Source organism: Pongo abelii, chromosome 11, assembly GCF_028885655.2.
Source record: "Pongo abelii isolate AG06213 chromosome 11, NHGRI_mPonAbe1-v2.0_pri, whole genome shotgun sequence".
Lineage (NCBI taxonomy): Eukaryota > Metazoa > Chordata > Mammalia > Primates > Hominidae > Pongo > Pongo abelii.
Window position 1 is genome coordinate 94,032,727 of NC_071996.2, and position 20,002 is coordinate 94,052,728.

General features: G+C 34.9%; 1 protein-coding gene across 7 annotated transcripts in view; it reads right to left on the reverse strand.

Moving 5' to 3' along the window:
• The window catches only part of STAT4 (signal transducer and activator of transcription 4), a 122,856-nt gene that overhangs the window by 39,955 nt on the left and 62,899 nt on the right, over positions 1–20,002 (reverse strand). For all 7 annotated transcript variants that reach the window (XM_063712931.1, XM_063712932.1, XM_063712927.1 and 4 more), the window contains 3 exons: positions 6,571–6,669; positions 3,462–3,554; positions 92–170 (listed from right to left, as the gene is read on the reverse strand). In XM_063712931.1, coding sequence (XP_063569001.1) covers positions 92–170; positions 3,462–3,554; positions 6,571–6,669 — 271 coding nt within the window. The remainder of the gene's footprint in view (positions 1–91; positions 171–3,461; positions 3,555–6,570; positions 6,670–20,002) is intronic.

Sequence of the window (20,002 nt, forward strand, 5' to 3'; positions counted from 1 at the left end):
AGATCAAATTTATCCACTCTGTCAGTGAGAAAACTCTACTCAAGATGCCTTTTTGTCTCTATGCATAATTATAGAAAAAACAAAAACTTACCCATTGTCTGAATTGTTTTATACCTGTAGTCAAATTCATCTTGCAGGTCTTCTAAGTATTTGGTATCTTGTTCTGTCATCTTTTCACAAAAGAAAACGTACTCACTCTGCTGTTACAATTAAGCATGTCAATCAAACAACATCATAAGTATTTTAAAAAACTGCTTGGTGCTTCCAATCTCCAACAGCAACCAAAGACCATAATGAACCCACGCTTCTAAAGAGCTACTTCATATGAAAGTTGGATAATGCTGGAAGAACCAGATTGAACTTGCCCTTCCAGCTATTCTCTCTTTTTACTTGCCTGGAAGTCTTTCAGCATCTACTTGCTCATTTCTTAATTACTTCCAAATGATGCTATGCATATAATCTTTTTTTAATTGGAAAATATGAATATTTTTGCCCTTTTAGAACCCTTGGGTATTTCATATAACTCTGTACTAATGTATCAATGATCACTTTTTGCTGAAATCTTCATTTAAATATGCTGTAGCTTATGACAATTCAGCTTAAATATTTTTTTCTTTCTATTTCCTGAAATATGCCTATGCTTCTTCTGCATCTCCTGTTATTCTGTCTTTGAGATTTTTACTTTACTTTTCCCCAAACCTGGTGATATTTTCCTTTTCAGATATAATGGTAAATGTCAAGATCTGGGCTAAAGGCTTTTTTATATTATCTCCTTTAGTCTTCACAACACCCATGAAGTGGGTTATCCTCACTTTTACAGAGGAAGAAGCAGAGGCCATGAGATGTGAAGTAACTCACTTGTCCAAGGTCACTCAGGTGCTCGGTGAGAAGTTTGTGGGAAGTCCAGCAGTCTGACCTTGACCCCACCCTTAACCAAAGACAGACCCACTGCACTTCCTAGATTCAGACTACTGTACTTCCTTTTCTTCTTAGAAAAGTCAAACTTTCTACTGCCTGTTTATTCCAAGAAGTCTTCTCTAAGGAAACATATATCTACCACAGCAACGCTTTCATCACAAATTTTAAATTTTAATCGGAATAAAATTTAATCCAAATTTTAAATTATTGGTTACAAAAAGTATAGAATTCAGAGGAAGAAAGTCTGAATTTGTGTCCCAACTCTATGACTTATTAGCTGCATGGACTTGGGCAAATGTCTTTGCATTTTAGCTTCTTCGCCTGTAAAAAGGGGTGTGGGGGTGGGAGGAAGAAGGATAACAGTATCTACTTCAAGGAGTTGTTATAAGGATTACATTAGTTCGACTGCTTAAAACAGTGCCTGGTACCAAATATATGCTTCATAAGTAGTAGCTATTATTACTCTTCTAATCCCTGTTATCTCATTCTCTTAATGACATTCTCCATATTTATAAACCTTAGAAAAGAAACAAAGTAGTAGCTATTGACTACATGATATACTGTCTATCCACCCGTAGTAATAAGAGCTACCAATTTTGAGCAACCTGTGCTGTGCCTATACCTTACATAGATTATCCTTTCAGCAACCTGCAAAGTAAACTATTTCCATTTTTCATGTGAGGAAAATGAGGCCCAAAGTCATATAATAATACATACTCAAGCTAGAATTCAAATCTAGTCTAGTCTAGCTTCAGTCTTTACTCTTTCTTTTCACTATACCCCAATACCACTTGTAGCATTTCACTTTGATGCTAAGTTTCTGCAGAACAAAGTCCCATGGAAGGCTCTGAGCTACTAAACTCATGGAACCTACATGCATGAGAAAATGTACCAAAATAAAATATGATAGCTTTAAAGCAGAGATATACTGTGGTTCCATCTTTTGATCTCAAAATTAATTAAAAGCTAAAAGAAGGCAGTATCTTGCAGAATCTTCTAATGAAAAGTGTATTAAACCAATGCCAGATCTCTGAAAATTCAATGCTATGGTAAGTAATTCAGGGGTTTCTAGAGTATATTGTCATCAGTAATTGCAAAAGGTGAAAATACCCAGCAATAATCTTCAAAAGCTCTCTGAATGATCTGAGACCTACATTACAAATGTTCCATAGAGAAACTGAGGTTATGGCATAAGTGGGGGAATTACATTGATTGAAAAGCATTGCTTTGCCTAAAAGTCAGGTCAGGCTTCCTGGAATCAGGACCTGGGACAGGGATCAGGTACAGGGGATTTGTTGAAGGAGTCCTCTTAGCAGAAAGGACATACAAGAGAGGGAAAGGGAAGGGGATGGAGCTAAGTGAGCATGTGGTCTTCACTTAGGTCTAACTTTGGTTTGAAAAACCCAGGAGCATAACATGCACCAAAGGTTAACCCCAACTTGAGGCAAGATGTCTGGCCTCTCTCCCCACAACCCCCTGTCACTCAGTCATTGTCTGAAGGCAGCTGAAGTCTCCCCGTAGAGTCAATTCACCAGAGAAGCCATTAGCTGTCAATACTCAAAACAGCTGGGGATCCATGTACAGGCCTGGTAAAGATCTGCTCGGGGGTCCAAAAAATGTGGGCCTCTGCTGCATCCTGCTCCTCAGAAGTTTAAAAGGAATTTGTGCTGGATGCAAAACCCATCTGTGCACTTGATTAATGTGCTTAAGTATTCTTACTATAGTAAAATAATAATCTCCTGCCTTTACACACTTGCAGAGTGAGTAGAGCCCTTGGTTTTGACATTATAATGTGCCAAGGTATTTTGTCCTAGGTCTGTCTGATTCCTTCTCACAACAGTGTAAGCCCAGACTTTTGCATTCATGTTTTACTTGTTACGGAGGATCACTAAATCAGAAGTCAGAAAATAAATTTAAACCTTCTGCCTACTATTCAGATAATATACGGGACTGTTGATCTTTAAATATTTATAGTTTATTTTGATGGAATTATTATTTTTATAAATGGCAAGGAAATGAATGCTATGTAAATTTTGGAAGGGAAATTAACATCTGATTTTATATACAACATGGCAGAAAGTCTTATTTAAGACATCTTCACTAGATCAATTAAATTGATAAATCTCTAGATAGACTGATTATGGAAAAAAGAGAAAAAAATTTATCAATATTAAATGAGAGATGTGACGTTACTACAGACTCTACAGATATTCAAATGACAATAAACATTATGAATAACTTTATGCCAATAAAACAACTTAGATCAAATGGACATATTTCTGGAAAAACACAAATTACCAAAGCTCATTCAAGAAGAAATAGATAACCTGAATAGCCCCATATCAAAGAAGTTCAAGTTGAAGTTAAAATGTTTCCCATAAAGAAATATTCTTATATAAACATAGTATGTGAGAGATATTTATCTTATTAACAAATTGCCCTATGATTTCTGTATACACTAACTTTTGGTGCATTGGAGAATGGTGCGTAGTTATGTGGGGACAGTATCTAGACTTTCTAGTTATCTGTATAAGATCACTTACCTGCACACTGTTTTTAATGGCAGCCACTTTGTGCTCCACATTCCTCTGTCTTTCTGAAACTGAAGAACTTTGTAAGGATTTCTCTAGAGGCCCCTGGAAAAAGAATGTCTTGAAATCTCACTGGTTTTGAAAAGGTTTATGATGAATGCAATACATACAGCATACAATTCGACCTGAGGTCTGGATCAATGTGATATGGATACTCTATAGTCATTAAAAAATCATGCTGTAAAAAGTATTTAATGACATAAAATTTAAAGGGTTAAAATTTGAAGACTAGAGCAGATTATAAAAACACCATATATAGGACAGGCACGGTGGCTCACGCCTATAATCCTAGCACTTTGGGAAGCTGAGGCAGGTGGATTGCCTGAGCTCAAGAGTTTGAGACCAGCCTGGGCAACATGGTGAAACCCTGTCTCTACTAATACAAAAAAAATTTAGCCAGGTGTGGCGGTGTGTGCCTGTAGTCCAAACTACTTGGGAGGCTGAGGCAGGAGAATCACTTGAACCCGGGAGGCAGAGGTTGCATTGAGCTGAGATAGTGCCACTGCGCTCCAGCCTGGGCGACAGAGCGAGACTCTGTCTCAAACAAACAAACAAACAAACCCACCATATATAGATATAAATATATATATATGATCTGTATTGCTTGAACATATATATGCATGTATGTATAAATACATTTGCAAGTACATGGACAGATGTATAGATATGTAAACTCAAGTACATGTGACTGGGAGAATATATACACCAAAATCTTACCAATGTGTTCTCTCTGAATAGTGAAATTACAGATAATTTGATGACTTTAAAAATTTTGTCTCTAATTCTCTATAACATCTATATAACGTTTAAAATTGTATAAAACCAATACAAGTAATTTTTAAAATGGTATAACGAAACTACATGAAATTGGCCCTAAATTTAGAATTGGGGATGTTGAATCTGCTAGGATGAGATTTGTTTTCACTCTAGAACAAAGGGAGTTTATGAAAGAAAACATAAAAATGTTAGCCTGGTTAAGCAAAAAGACAGTTTCTCCAAGCAGAACGTCTTAGCTACTCTAATAATCTGATACTGGGTGTGTTCCTTAGATAAAAAGTTCTATAACTATTAGAGATGTAAGCAGCCCCTTCATCTTAAGTTGGGTGGGGAGCCATGGTTAGAAAGGTTGATAACTAAAATCCGCAGCAAATTCAGTGCAGTAACCTCAAGTAGAGCCCATGTCCTTGACTCTTGATCAGATGTTCTTCCAGTATACCACACTCTTCCAATTGGTAAAGCCTTTATAAAATTCTCTTTCTCTCATCAGCCTCCATTATTTGTCTACCTAGTTGAAATTTAATAACCAGTACTTCTTTTGCGGTAGTATGTGGTACTAGCAAATTATTTTCAGAGTGACTTTGATGAGCATATACTCAAACAAACATTTTGACTGATATCTGACTTTTGAAGAGAACACGCTCTCTCACACACACGTGCACAGACGAATAACTAGAGATAAGAGGGGTTCAAAAAAGGACAGCTGAGAATACATGTGAGAATACCATATATTTGTAAAAGTATCTTAATTTTTACCCCAAATGCACTAAATCAAACTATATATACTTTAGAAACTTACTATAGTTTTAATATTAAATAAAAACGATACCATCCTTCATCTAAAAAATAAAGTTGTCAAAACTTCAAAGTCCTCCCAAAACAGCCATAACCTGACAATAACTAAACATGAGAATTTTTTAAGAGTTAAATAACAGACACTTTTGGCCGGGGGCAGTGGCTCACACCTGTAATCCCAGCACTTTGGGAGGCCAAGGCGGGAAGATCACTTGAGGTCAGGAGTTCAAGACCAACCTGGGCAATGTAGTGAAATCTGTCTCTATAAAAATACAAAAATCAGCCAGGTGTGGTGGCGGGTGCCTGTAATCCCAGTTACTTGGGAGGTTGAGGCAGGAGAATTGTTTGAACCTGGGAGGCAGAGGCTGCAGTGAGCTGAGATCACGCCACTGTACTCTAGCCTGAGTGAGAGAGCAAGACTCTGTCTCAAAAAACAAACAAAAAAATACTTTTGTTAGACCTTCAAAAATAAATATAATGGTATGATTTATTGAATTATGGAGGGTCACTTGGAAAATTAATTACACACCCTTTCCTTTTTGTAAGGATTAACTGAAAAAAGTATTCATTGAAGACTGCATTGATTCTTCTATTTGTCTTTAGTGGGGACTCTGAATTCATCCAGGAAAATGGGATAAAATATAATCTAAACTATGTTAGAGTAAAGTACATTCACACAATTAACAAGCAAGTATTCTTGGAACTTCTGTAAGACAAAATTCCTGCTCACTGACTGGTGTACACTGTGAGGTAGGAAATGGAAGCAACTGACAGGTGTAGAGCAAGACCAGAACATACAAGAAGAGGCAGAGCGAGAATGACAGGAATTCAGCTTGGAGGTGATTACTATATTTCTAGGCTAATATTGTAGGACCCTGGAACAGAGTGTGGCCAGTACAAACAGGAAAGGATGTATAGATAAGATTCCAGACATACACTCTGGAAAGACGTGGTAATTGTCTTAGCACGGGGGTGAAGAAAAGGAACTACGCAAAGATGATACTAAGACCTCGATTGCAAGTGACTGGAAAGATGGTGGCACCACTAACATAAGTAAAAGAAGCTGGAAAAGATTCTTTAAAAATGTCTCCTTTCTTTCTTTTTTTTCTTTTTTTTTTGTTTTAAAGACACAGAGTCTCTTTCTGTCACCCAGGTTGGAGTACATGGTGTGAACATAGCTCACTGCAACCTTGAACTGCTGGGCTCAAGTGATCCTTCTATCTCAGCCTCCACAGAGCTAGGACTATAGGCATATGCCACCATACCCAGATAATTTTTAATTGTTTTTTTTTTTTTTTTGGAGACGGGGTCTTGCTTCATTGGCCAGGCTGGTCTCAAACTCTTGGCTTCAAATGATCCTCCCACTTTGGCCTCCCAAAGTGTTAGGATTACAGGTGTAAGCCACTGTACCCTACCAAAGAAAAGAATTTCTGTTTCAGAAAAATTGAGTTCAAGGTGATAACAAGATCACAAGGTCAGAAAATATTACCTGGACAGGCATGTTGGCTGCAGCCAATATTCTCCTCTCTTCCCTTAAACAGTTTGAAATAACCACAGCTACATGCATTGGATTTCCATGAAATTTTCCCTGAAAAAAAAAACAATAAGCAAAAATAACTAACATAAAGCTTAAATATATGTATCATAAGAAAATATCACCTCTTGAAAAACAACAACAATCTCCTATTAAATATGTGAAATTATTTGGGATTTGTTCCAATAATCTGTTCCATTAGAAAGTTACAGAAACTCATACTGTAAACGTAGACCCCTAAAGAGAGCATATTTATCTCTTTGTCCTCAAAAATAACTTTTAACAATGAAAAATGGTTCTTGAGCATCTTTTTAGGAAAGATCCTGAACACACACTCAGCAGGGTCAATTTACTTTAAGTTTTGGGCAGGTTTTTTTGTTTTTTTGTTTGTTTTTTTTTTTTTTTGAGACAGCATTTCAGCCTGTTACCCAGGCTGGAGTGCAATGGTAGAATCTCGGCTCACCACAACCTCCACCTCCCGGGTTCAAGTGATTCTCCTGCCTCAGGCTCCCGAGTAGCTGGGACTACAGGGATGCACCACCATGCCCAGCTAATTCTGTATTTTTAGTAGAGACAGGGTTTCTCCATGTTGGTCAGGCTGGTCTTGAACTCCCGAACCCAGGTGATCCATCTGCCTCAGCCTCCCAAAGTTTGGGCAGGTTTTACATAAAAGTTACTTTCCTATAAATTATCATGAACGAGGTGGTCTCAATTTTTCACTTGTTAACTGTGTGTCATGGTTTGCTTAAAGCATTTGTTTCTGTCCCTATTTGGTACTGTTTGTGTCAACTAGCTCAAAACTACATTAGTATACTAGAGTGAAACTATATCATACATTGTTTCAGCAACTATATTTTTATGACATGTAAGCATATACATATTTTATTACCAAGGTTAATGATGCAGATACTGTAAACTGGCAGCCTGTGGGCCTAATTCAGCCATCAGTTACTTTGTGCAAATTAAAATACTGGAATCCCTTTGGAGAAAGTATGTACTACCCAGGGTTGCCATAGTGCCCACCAGTGAGTGTCCCAACCACTCATTTACCTTACCTGCAAGGCCTCTGTAGGTGTCTGAGTTTTCTAACCTTAATGTATAGAACTAATCTGAACAACACCATCAATTTAGTCAATAGTATTAAATTTCTTTGTTACTGGACTTTTTCCAGGGCAGGATTAACAGGAAGCACAATAGAAAAATGCATTTATTTAGTTTCCCTCAGCCCTCCTCCCTGAAGCTGGTGCGAATATATATGAAATGACCAAAAGGTTAGCAGCAGAAAAAATAAAACAAAAATCCAGAAAGTGGAAAATTAACAATCAAAAATAGACTATACAGATATAAACTAGAAGATTTTTCTAGAGAAAAAATAAGGTTATTGGTTGTAAACTTTGACTTTGACTGCTGCCACAACTTTATTAAATGATGTATGTTAATTACCACTTCTATTTGTAAAACAAGAGTAAACACCAACTATCTGAATTCCTGCTCTTACATATTTTACAGTCTTCCAAACTCTTTCTTTTTTCTCTTTAAATCAAAAGTCTCCAAATGAAAAAAACAAAAATAAATTGACTGAAACTCAGAAGGTAAAGAAATAAAAATGATCCTATTTATGAAGTGGGGATATCATTTTTTCATTTCTGCATGTCGACAATTTCAGATTCTCTCTAGCTAGAATTTGTTCCTGATGTTAATTTTCCCATGTATTATTTTTTTCATGTAACCTATATTCAAGTCTCCAAGAAAAGCTACATTTTCTCATTTTTCTCAATTTATTTTAATATTATTCCATTGTTAAAAATAAAGGGCTTCTCCTAGGGCTAATTTGGAAGCTCTGTTATTCATGTAAACTTGAAAACTCTTGCCATCCAAGATTAGGATCCTTTTTAGTTTTTAGAGTTCCTCTAAGAACCCAAGAATTACCATTATTTGCCTGTTTTTCTCACTGTTGCAGGAATATTTCTATGCCGATCATTCAGATACTACCTTTCAACATTTCTCGGTTGTGTTGTACACTTTTTTCATTTTCCTTTCTTACTTGAACTTCTTCTACCTTCCTTTTCAGATTCAGTTTCCCCCATACTTTGTAAGGTTAAATTACTCACTTTTTCTTCTTTGTTAAGAGCCAGGAATCACCGCTGTTTTCATCCAGGATATCTTTTCACTTTCCTTTTGCATGTTTCCTAAGTCCCTCACTTAAATGTATGAACAAAAACATCTTATGGAAAATTGATCATTATAGATTCAGTAACAAATGAGCACTTCTATTTTCCTAAGTATCAAAGACATACTCATATTCACCTTTCAGCAGTTACTAAGTACGTGAACCTCAAAATAACAACAAAACAAGCCCTTAAGTGTGTGTTAGTGGGAGGAAGGAAGAAGCATGCCAAAAAAAGAGAAACTGCTCATTTTCTGTAGTGTATCAGTTTCTCATGCAAATTTATTGCAAATACCTTCTACTCTATGGCTTATCTTTTTCCTATCTTCTAGTGTCAATGAAGAGGTTTTAAATTTTAGTAAATCATTTATTAAAATTTATGCTTCTTATTATTTAAGATATCTTTCTGTAAGCTGCAGGCATGGAGATTTTTCTTGTGGTTTTGCACCATTGATTGTAATTAATTTGGAGCTTGTTAATAATGAGTTTTCTTTCATTTTTTTCCATATGTCTACCAAATTCCAGTAACATTTACTGAACATCTTATTCTTTTACCACTGCTCTGCTGGGCCAGCTCTGTCATAAATCAAGTGTTCCTTTGTAGGTGGGCTTGTTTCTGGACTCCATTCCATCTTATGGTTCTATCTCTGCTTCATCAATAGATAATCTTTTTGTGTTTTTTACTACAGCTTTATAGTAAGTCTTGATGTCAAGTAGAATAGGTCTTCTTTGTATTTCTATATACGTTTTAGAACCAACCTGTCACACACACACACACACACACACACACGCACATCCTGGTTGAGAATTTGAATGACACTAAATCTTTAGGTAAAATTTAGGGAGATTTGGCATCTTTATACTTGTGTTCTAATCTATTTATTTATGTCTTCTTTAATATTTCTCTATTAAACATTATAATCTTATACGTGTTTACTAGGTTTATTTCTATGTAGACGATATTTTTTGATACTGGAATAAATATCTTTTTCCTTATTGTTTTTGCTGTTATATAGAAATGTAATTAATTTTTGTATATTGATTTTGAATCCAACAACCTTGCTTAACTCTGATTATAATGCTTTTGTAACATCTCTTGTTAATTCTAAAATTATATCTGTAGATTCTTTTGAATTTTCTGCATATACAAATCATATATCATGTGGATATTGATAGAATTTTCCTCCTTTTCAATCATCTAACTTCCATCAGGATTTCATATTTGTCCTACGGTGACTTATTTAAAAATGTATTTGTTAATTTCTATACATAGGGATTTTCTATTTATCTTTTTTTTTTACAGATTTTTAGAATAATTTAATTTTAATCAGAATACATTCTATGAATGACTTCAGTCACTTTAAATTTGTTGAGACTTGTTTTATGACCCAGCATAATGGTCATAAAACATTATGTTTTATGAAACATAATATAAAACTTGTAAATGTTTCATGTCAGCTTGTAAAGAATATGTATTTTGCAGTTGTTGGGTACAAATGTTTCATACAGGTTTATTAAACCATGTTTGTTAATTGTTTTGTTCAAATTTCTGCATCCTTGCTGATTTTTCTTTGCCTGATAGATTTTTGCAGTCATTGAAAAAGGTAAGTTAAAATCTACTCTGTGAATTTTTCTTCTTGTGCTACTGTCATACGCATTTAGACTTTTATATATTAGTGGTCAATGAAATCTTTTATTACCATGCACTGACCTTTATCTCTAGTAATGCTTTTTGCCTTGAAACAAAAATACAAAGTATACCACAATGCTTTTTATCACTTAGAATTTTTATTTTTTTCTTTATTGGTTAAACTCTTGATTTATTTCAACATAGATTTATATATTTACTAATATATCAGTATTGTGTACATATATTAAAAGGGAAGTATATGTGTAATAAATTGGCTAATGTCTTCCTAAAACTACTTTACTTCAGAGTTCAATTTTTCTGATCTCTTTTAAACTTAGATTTATTGGCACCCATATTTTTCCATAAAATAATGTCTTCTGGGCCATCAAGCATGACAGCAATGCATATTTCTGTAGAGTGTGCACAATTATTGTCTTCATTTTGTAAGTTTTGATGCTGGCACTTTCTTGATCTCTCCAAAATTTCTCAGTAGAAGGTTTCAGACAAGAACCAGGACTCATATTTTTTCTACATACGGTTAAATGGTTTGTTGACTCAAACATTAAAGAGTTGTAATAGTCTAGTCATACCATCATGATTAACAACCACATCACTAATAGATGAGATTCTTATTTAACTTTTCAGGCAGACGTCCATGGAATCATTGAGAACCAGAATATATGATAGATTCTCAGATGTCTATTCCAGAAGACTTCTAATCAGTCTTCTGTCACCACAGTCATTATCCATCCACTATTGTGGTTCACTCTTAATAATATCTTTGAAAAAGTTCTTTAAAATTTTTTTTTATTATACTTTAAGTTCTGGGATACATGTGCAGGTTTCTTACATAGGTATACATGTGCCATGATGGTTTGCTGCACTCATCAACCTGTCATCAAATTAGGTATTTCTCCTAATGCTATCCCTTCCCTAGCCCCCCCATCCCCTGACAGGCCCTGGTGTGTGATGTTCCCCTACCTGTGTCCATATATTCTCGTTGTTCAACTCCCACTTATGAGTGAGAACATGCTGTGTTTGGTTTTCTGTTCTTGTGTTAGTTTGCTGAGAATGATGGTTTCCAGCTTCATCTATGTCCCTGCAAAGGACATGAACTCATCCTTTTTTATGGCTGCATAGTATTCCATGGTGTATGTGTGCCACATTTTCTTTATTGAGTCTATCATTGATGGGCATTTGGGTTGGTTCCAAGTCTTTGCTATTGTGAACAGTGCCACAATAAACATATGTGTGTATGTGTCTTTATAGTAGAATGATTTATAATCCTTTGGGTATATACCCAGTAATGGGATTGCTGGGTCAAGTGGTATTTCTGGTTCTAGATCCTTGAGGAATTGTCACACTGTCTTCCACAATGGTTGAACTAATTTACACTCCCACCAACAGTGTAAAAGTGTTCCTATTTCTCCACATCGTCTCCAGCATCTGTTGTTTCCTGACTTTTTAATGATTGTCATTCTAACTGGCATGAGATGGTATCTCATTGTGGTTTTGATTTGCATCTCTCTAATGACCAGTGATGATGAGCATTTTTTCACATTTGTTGGCTGCATAAATGTCTTCTTTTGAGGAAGTGTCTGTTCATATCCTTTGCCCATATAAAGTTCTTATTCTTAGACATTGTTTTACAGTTACACAAATTAAATATGGTGGTGACTTCAGCAGTCAGCAGTTAGACATAAGATCATAGTGATATGCTGCTTTTGATACCCCAAATTCATAATCCTGGACTCCTTAAAGTTCCATTTGTATTGGCAGTATGATTTTAAGTCTTGCCAAGGAAAACCACTCCCTCATCCCTAGCATTACCTCTTTAATTAAACACATATTACCATTTTTCCTCACTTGCGTCATGCTGGAAGTTAAGTGTACTCTGCTCAGTCAGCAGGATGTTTCTGATAAATTGATGTTGTACATCTTAATGATAATACTGTGCAATGCATGAATCGTTCACTCCAGGGTCTTATTGTGCTGAGATTTCTTTCATCTATTATGAGGAATTTGGCAATTTCTCTTGCCACTGTTGCTTTGTGTATGACAGGCAATCTTTTTTGCATGAATTTCAGTAACAAAATATAATACAACTTTATCTACTTGTGAGCATCTTCCTTTCTTACATCCTATAAAGCATTTTATTGTTGCTTTCCAAGAAAACTTGGAATTTAGGGTCATCCATCTAGTGACAAATGGTTGCTTCACAAATATCAAATTTGTACCCTGCTGATTTGTTCCTGTCCCTTTCTGCATACATAATAACTATTTGTTTCAATCCTAAATTATAGTGCTATATTTTGATGACATTTTAAACAGCAATTAAGATCAACGTATGTTGCACCAACAGGGCACATAATTCAATTGAAGTGACAACAACATGATAGCTTTGACCCAGTTTCACATCACAGGCAATGACAACGATGTGATTGCCACATGGCAACAGCAATTAAGAGGTGTTATTGATTATAATATGCATTATATTTCAGAGATTTTAAAGATGTTAAAATGTGGAGAACAGTGTCATAGAATCCATGAACATGCTATTTATTCTTTTTGCTACTTTATGCTAAATTTCTTGGCTTTCCTTCAAATTCCCCTTCCACTGCCTTTCTATCTAATTTCCAAATTTGACTTGTCATTAAAGAGTAACTAGTTCATCTGCTCTTTTTCTTCCAAATGGCCTAAGAAGTTCCAGAGTCAGAAGTAATGGATGTGAGAAGGCCTGTTCAAAATAATCTTCTTCATACAGGCGACATGGAGCCTGAAACTTCACAGTTAGGAATTCACTCCTCTGAGTTCTTTTCCCAATGGTCCTCTTAAAAATGTAAACACATTTGGAGAGTTAACACCACATTTAACAAATTTTCTCTGTATTGTGAAGGATTTATCAGATGATGTTCTCTGACTGTAGTGACCTGGCAACTGCAAGATGAGAATGATAGGTCCCAGGTCAAATAAAGGGAGAATTTTCTAGAGGGCATGAAACAGGAGGCATTAGTGACCAAAGGGGATATAGGATTCTGAGGAAACACATAACCAACAACTGTCCTAGCTTGGGTTTCTTCAGAAACTGACCTTGAGACAAGGATTCCAGTGCAAGTCGTTTAAGTGGGAGTTGGTCCCACAAAACACTGTTATGGGAGTGGGCAAGTGAGACGAGGAAGAGAAAGGAGCCAGTAAGGGTGTGCTGTTAGCCATTTGCTGAGATGGGCTGAGAACCCTTGAAATTGGTATGGAATATGTCACAGAGTTATCTACTCAAGGACTTTGGGAACTGGAGTATTTTCACATCAGCTCTTGTCATCTATCATTAGCGATGAAAAAAGATGGGATACTCGCAGTTGGATTTCTACTTGACTAAACTAAAATGATAGGGCCAAGAAGATGTGAACAGGACAGCCCCACCTCTGCTGTACCAGCTCTTCTCCTAACCCCAATTCGAGAACTTTTTGGCTTCTCATTTTTTAACTACCTACAATCATACTTCTTTCAAATGTAGATATTTATTCTTTATGGTATCTCTGGGATATGAAGCATTTGTCTCCATTTACAGAGGAAAATATTTTCATTCACATTTTTGAATTAGAAATGTGCAACCTACTGTGTACTCCTGGTTTCCAACTAGCTCTCTCTCCCTTTGCATCACAAATACTGCTGTTGAATCATTTTTATCTTTATTCCTCACCAATGTCAAACACACCGGCCTGTGTGGGTATCAAACTGACTTACTCATAAATTAAGTAAATAAGCCCAAATGCCTTTCAAGTTCACATGATTTTAGTAATCTTTGATGAAAAAAAGACAGTTTTAAAATTATTGCTAAAATAAAATAGCAATGTCTTCAGAATTTAGACATTTGGCCTAAATTAGTCTGTCTTTGATAGGTGTTTTAAGATATAGAACTTTGTGGCCAGGTGTGGTGGCTCATGCCTGTAATTCCAGCACTTTGGGAGGCTGAGGCAGGCAGATTATGAGGTCAGGAGTTCGAGACCAGCCTGACCAAAAAGGTGAAACCCCGTCTCTACTAAAAATACAAAAATTAGCTGGGCATGGTAGTGCGTGACTGTAATCCCAGCTGCTTAAGAGGCTGAGGCAAAAGACTCGCTTGAACCCAGGAGGCAGAGGTTGCAGTGAGCCGAGATCATGCCATTGCACTCCAGCCTGGGCGACAGAGCAAGACTCCATCTAAAAAAAAAAAAAAATAGAACTTTGTTTCTGACACTTGCTTAACCTGTCTATAAGCTTATGTTCTTAGAGTTGAGCCATTAGGATATGATGAAGCCTAGTTCTAGGCATGGTTCTTTGATCTGGGCTCTGCACCTGGTACATAATTGAAATTACTTACCTCCTAAGTTTTTCACTAAAAATGAGTTATTAAGAATTGACATTAGAATTAATACATGTAATTAAAACTACTAAATACAAAGTACATAAAAAAGGTAAAATGTATTTTTCATAAAGTTACAAGAAGGCATGGGAAGGTGGTTTTATTAAAGGAAAATTAATTTTCTCTAGTTAAAAAGTGTTTAAGGATTGTTTTAAGTTAAAATAAGGAGAAAACTGAAGGTTTAAACAAGTTGTAAAAGGTTTGAGAAAAATTAATCTTATAAAAAAATTCTATATGTGAGCAAGTTAGCTAAAATTTAAATGGACTTTTTTAGTTTTTCTATAAATTAAACATTAAAATAAAAAGCACACTGATGTAGGGCCAGAATCTAGGCCTTTGTGTTAGAATCACAGGATTTTCTTGGAGCATTGATCTACTCTTTAATAAAAAATTATAAAAATATAAAAAGTTTATGAAAATCTTACCTTATGGCTCAACTGATTAAGGTTTATTTATTCATAAGTTTTTATTAAAAATAGCTTTAGCATTAATAATATACTATACAAAGGTAAAAAAGCAGTTTTTCTCTCAAACAAGATTTTTGTGTAATATTAGAAAATAGTAAAATATTTTTATCTTTTGAGTAAACTACAAAAAAAAAAATGGGAGAGAGAAAGATTTTGTTGGCCTCATGCTATCTTTATCAGATTTTATTGTTTGGGAAAGTGAGACTTCTCTCTGCCAAAGAGTAAAGGTTTCTGCTCTTTTGAAATCTTTGAATTATAATTTTGGCTAAATAAATGACTTATTTTATAGTGACTTGTGATCCTATTTGTGATATGAAGTATTTAAAGCCTTTCATATTTGACAATTCAAAATCAAATTCTAAATTCGTCTTTTATCCTAAAACTAACTTTTCAGAAGTCCAAAAGAGACATATTGATCTTACTTGATATGTTAAAGTCATATAGGAAACACTCCCAAATATAAAATGGTGTTTAACTTTCTTTGGGTTATATTTATATTAATGTGTTATTAGTATGTGTTCCAAATTGTATGAGATTCTTATGATTCTGATATGTCTATGTTATCAGTAGTAATTATAATTATTATGTAAAATTGTTGAAAGCCACAGAAATAACCAAATTTCCTGGGCAATTGTGTCTTTAACTATGAATGCTCTAAGACTTTTGTCATCCACAAACAATTGTTTTACATTGATCCTTTCAAAATTGGTTCAAAGTCATCTCTGGATTCTGACAGGTGTTCTTTAATGCAGGTTTCTGATAACTTTGGAGACTGTGCCATTAGACTAGAGAGAAAACTTCCAGGACTCTCAGAAAGAGCTGATGTGTTCATGAGAATTGCTGACCCAATATCAAGCAGAACAGAAATTAATTGCATGGACTGAACTCATAGAAAATTTAAATAATTTTATTACTTTTTTTTGTTTCAAACATTACTGATTCTTTTTTTGTTTTTCAAAGTCAATAAAACCTTTTTTCATTTGAACTATTTACAGCTTTTAACAGCTGAGTAAAGTATATTCTTGTGAGCAAAATTTGAAACATATTTCTTTCTCCAGAATTTGGAAACTATTTGCGAGTATTCTTAATTTATGGCAACAGTTATTTTCATAAGTTCAATAATAATCTCTTTTCTTCTGTAAGAGGACACACTGAAGACACTGGCTATTTTACCAAGTCTTTGGTTGCAATGATATTTTCAGATATGAACAGATGGCTTTGAGGAATTGGGATTGATGTACAGAGCCCATAAAAGCCCTTTGGAAAAACTGGCCTTCTATCTTGTCCTTCACAGGGTTCTTGACCTGTGATAAGTAAAGATTGTCACTTTCTGACAGGCCCAGGAACCTCACAGGACCTCAAGAAGAGAGGAATTCACCCAATTCATACAACTATCTGCAGGCATAGATAAATCCCTGGCTGGGCTTGAGGCTTCTAAAAGGTCTAATTTGAGAGTCCTTATTTTTAAATAAAGTTCCAGCAAAGCTAATTTTAAAAAGAACCTGTATAGCAAATAATTACTCTCAATGCATTTTATACAAATAATCAGACCAAGTATAATTAAACTAAAACTTACTGTGCAAATAAATTACTCCTGCTATGATGTTGTCTTTAGTAAAATTGGGCGATTGGAAAGAGAAAAATTATGTTCCAAAAGAAACTGTAGTACACTTGTTATCAGATTCTAGCCTTGTCTATTCTTTTTCAGTTTTAGGTATTTGCTACAATTTAGATTGAGTTCTGAATTTTTCTCCTGGCTATATATCTCCAAACTAATATTTTCAATTTTTTTCTCCCATGTTTCTGACTTGAAATTGCTAGAAATTAAAACTGCTTTTCTTAAAGCTTTTCAAACTGAAGCTAGGCAATTTAAACCTCAGGAGAAAACAACAGCAACTGTTATTTTAACAACCTTTGTATCTGCCTGCTCATGTTTGGACTTCTCAGAAAGTTCACTTGAACATCTGGTTTGAACTACAATCCAGAAGAATCCGGATTGCAGTGGCAATCTGAAGATGCCTCAGAGGCTCTAGAAAACTAGTATAGAGACTGATTGCTCTTGACATTAACCTTTGTTTTTCTTATGTTTCTATAGAAATGCCTCTTATTAGAGATCCGATTGTCTACATAATATAGAAGCCTAACCCATCTGCAATGTTGCCTCCTGGAATGTGACACAACTGTTTAACTGAATTGATCTATTCTCAGGACTAATATACTGATTAAAGAAGATATGAGACAATATATTTAAATTTGCTCTTTTCTATTTATCCCAATTTTTCTTTCACTCCATTGTCTGTCTCCATTTAACAACCTCTAAACCTAAATCTCTCCAAAGCTATCAGCTTGCCTTTTAATGCGTGAAATCTGTTTTAAGTTTCAAAGTGGGGACTGAAGGAAATTCAAATATTTTACTCCCAAATATATTTCTTTGATGTGTTTTAAAATGGTTGCAGCTTGGCCAGCTAACAGAAGTGGCCTTGCAAAGCTCTTTTGTGGGAAAAATTTGCATCTGTAGAAAATCTCCATTAATGCAACCACACTCCCTCCCCTTTCCATCCCACTACCCCATCCAGGACAGAGTAAGAGTCTGAGGCCTTTAAAAATCTGAAATGAAACATTTACCATCTACTCTGAGGGAGGCTTCATTTACATAACGAGGCCACCTTTGCTAGCCAAGCTTCTTCCTTTCTCAGCCAGTCTTGCCACTAAACCTGATTTACCTAATTGTGGCCATGCTCTGAGTCTGTGGTCTCAGGATGGTATATATACATTTCTATAACTCCTTGGGAATTGGGTCTTCATTCTCAGAGTCCCTTGTATATATGCTAATAAATTTGTATGCCTTTTTTTCTATTTAAAAAAATAACAACAACATCACTGGCCAGTTTCTATAACACAGCACAGTCTCAGTTCAGCATCTTATTATTTCCTTCTCTTTATTCTGAGTATATAATTTTTCTTAATGGCTTCTACCTAATCCTTCCTCACCAGAATCAAAAGGCTATGTCTACGGTGAAAAAAACAAACCCACTAAATTGAAGAAGAGCTGAACTAGTTGTCTTAAAGCTGATTAAAATAGAATGACTAGTCTAATAGGTTTTAAAAAGCAATTGACTTTCATGATAAAAACTCTGAGTATACTAGGAATAGTGAAATTTCTCAACTTGATAAAAGAAAAATCTACCAAAAAATCTACAGGTAATATACTTAATGGTCAGAAACTAGGTGCTTTTCTGCTAAGACAAAGAACAAGGCAAGGTAGGCTGAACTCACCACTCCTATTCAGCATCATATTGCAAGTAGTAGCTTAATACAATAAGGTAAGTAAAGGAAATAAATGGTATACAAATAGGGAAGGATATAATAAAATTTTCTTTGTTCACAGGTGAATTGTCCACATGTGTCCATAGACACAGTGACTGTCTATATAGAAAATCCCAAAGAACAACAACAAAAAAAGCCTCCTGGAACTAATAAGCCATTAGAGTAAGGTTATAGACTGTAACATTAATACACAAAAGTCAATTGCTTTCCTATTGAACAGGAACAAATCATTGGTATTTGAAATTGAAAGCACAATGCTACTTATATTAGCACAAAAAATGAAATACTTAGATATAAATCTAACAATGTATGTATAAGATATGTAAGGAAAATGATAAGACTAATGAAATAAATCAAAGAACTAAATAAATGAAAAGATATTTCATATTCACTTTAGGCAGAAATAAGCAGAATAAAGACTGTATTGTCAAGATGTCAGTTATTCCCCACTCATCTATAGATTCAATGAAATTATCTACAGATTCCAATCAAAATCCTAGCAAGTTATTTTGTGGATAATGACAAACTAATTTTAAAGTTGATATGGAGAGGCTAAAGAGCCAGATAGCAATGATATTGAAAGAGAAAACCAAAGTTGAAGTGACTCTACTCAACTTTGGGACTTAGTATAAACCTATAGTAATCAAGACAGTGTGGTACAGGTAAAAGAATGGACAGATAGATCAATAGAACAGAATAGACAGTTCTGAAATGGAGCCACATAAATGTACCTAACTGACTTTTGACAAAGGGGCAAATGCAACACAACAGAACAAAGGAAGTCTTTTCAACAAGTGGTGCTGGAATAGCTGGATATTCAGCTGGATATGCAAAAAGTGAATCTAGACACTGACCTTTCACCTCCCACAAAAAATAAGTGAAATTAACTCAAAGTGAACCACAGACTTAAATGTAAAATGCAAAACTATAAACGTCTTAGAAGATAACAGAAAATAATCCAGATGACCTTGGATTTAGTGATGACTTTTTAGATACAACACTAAAGGCAAAATTCATGAAACAACAGATTGATTAGTGGAAAAATTTCTGCTCTGTGAAAGACACTGTTAAGAAATGAAAATGAAAGTCACAGGCTAGGAGAGACTATTTGCAAAAAACACATTCGATAATGAATTATTATCTAAAATTTTTTAAAAAGCAAGAAAACAAACTCAATTTAAAAATGGGCCAAATACCATAATATATGTCTCACCACAGAAGATACATAGATGAAAAACAGGCATATGAAAAGATGCTCCACATCATATGTGGTCAGGGAAATGCATACTAAAATAACAATGAGATACTGCAATGCATCTATCAGAACAATCAAAATCCAGAACACTGATCACACCAAATGTTGATGAGGATGTGGAGCAACAGAAACTTTCATT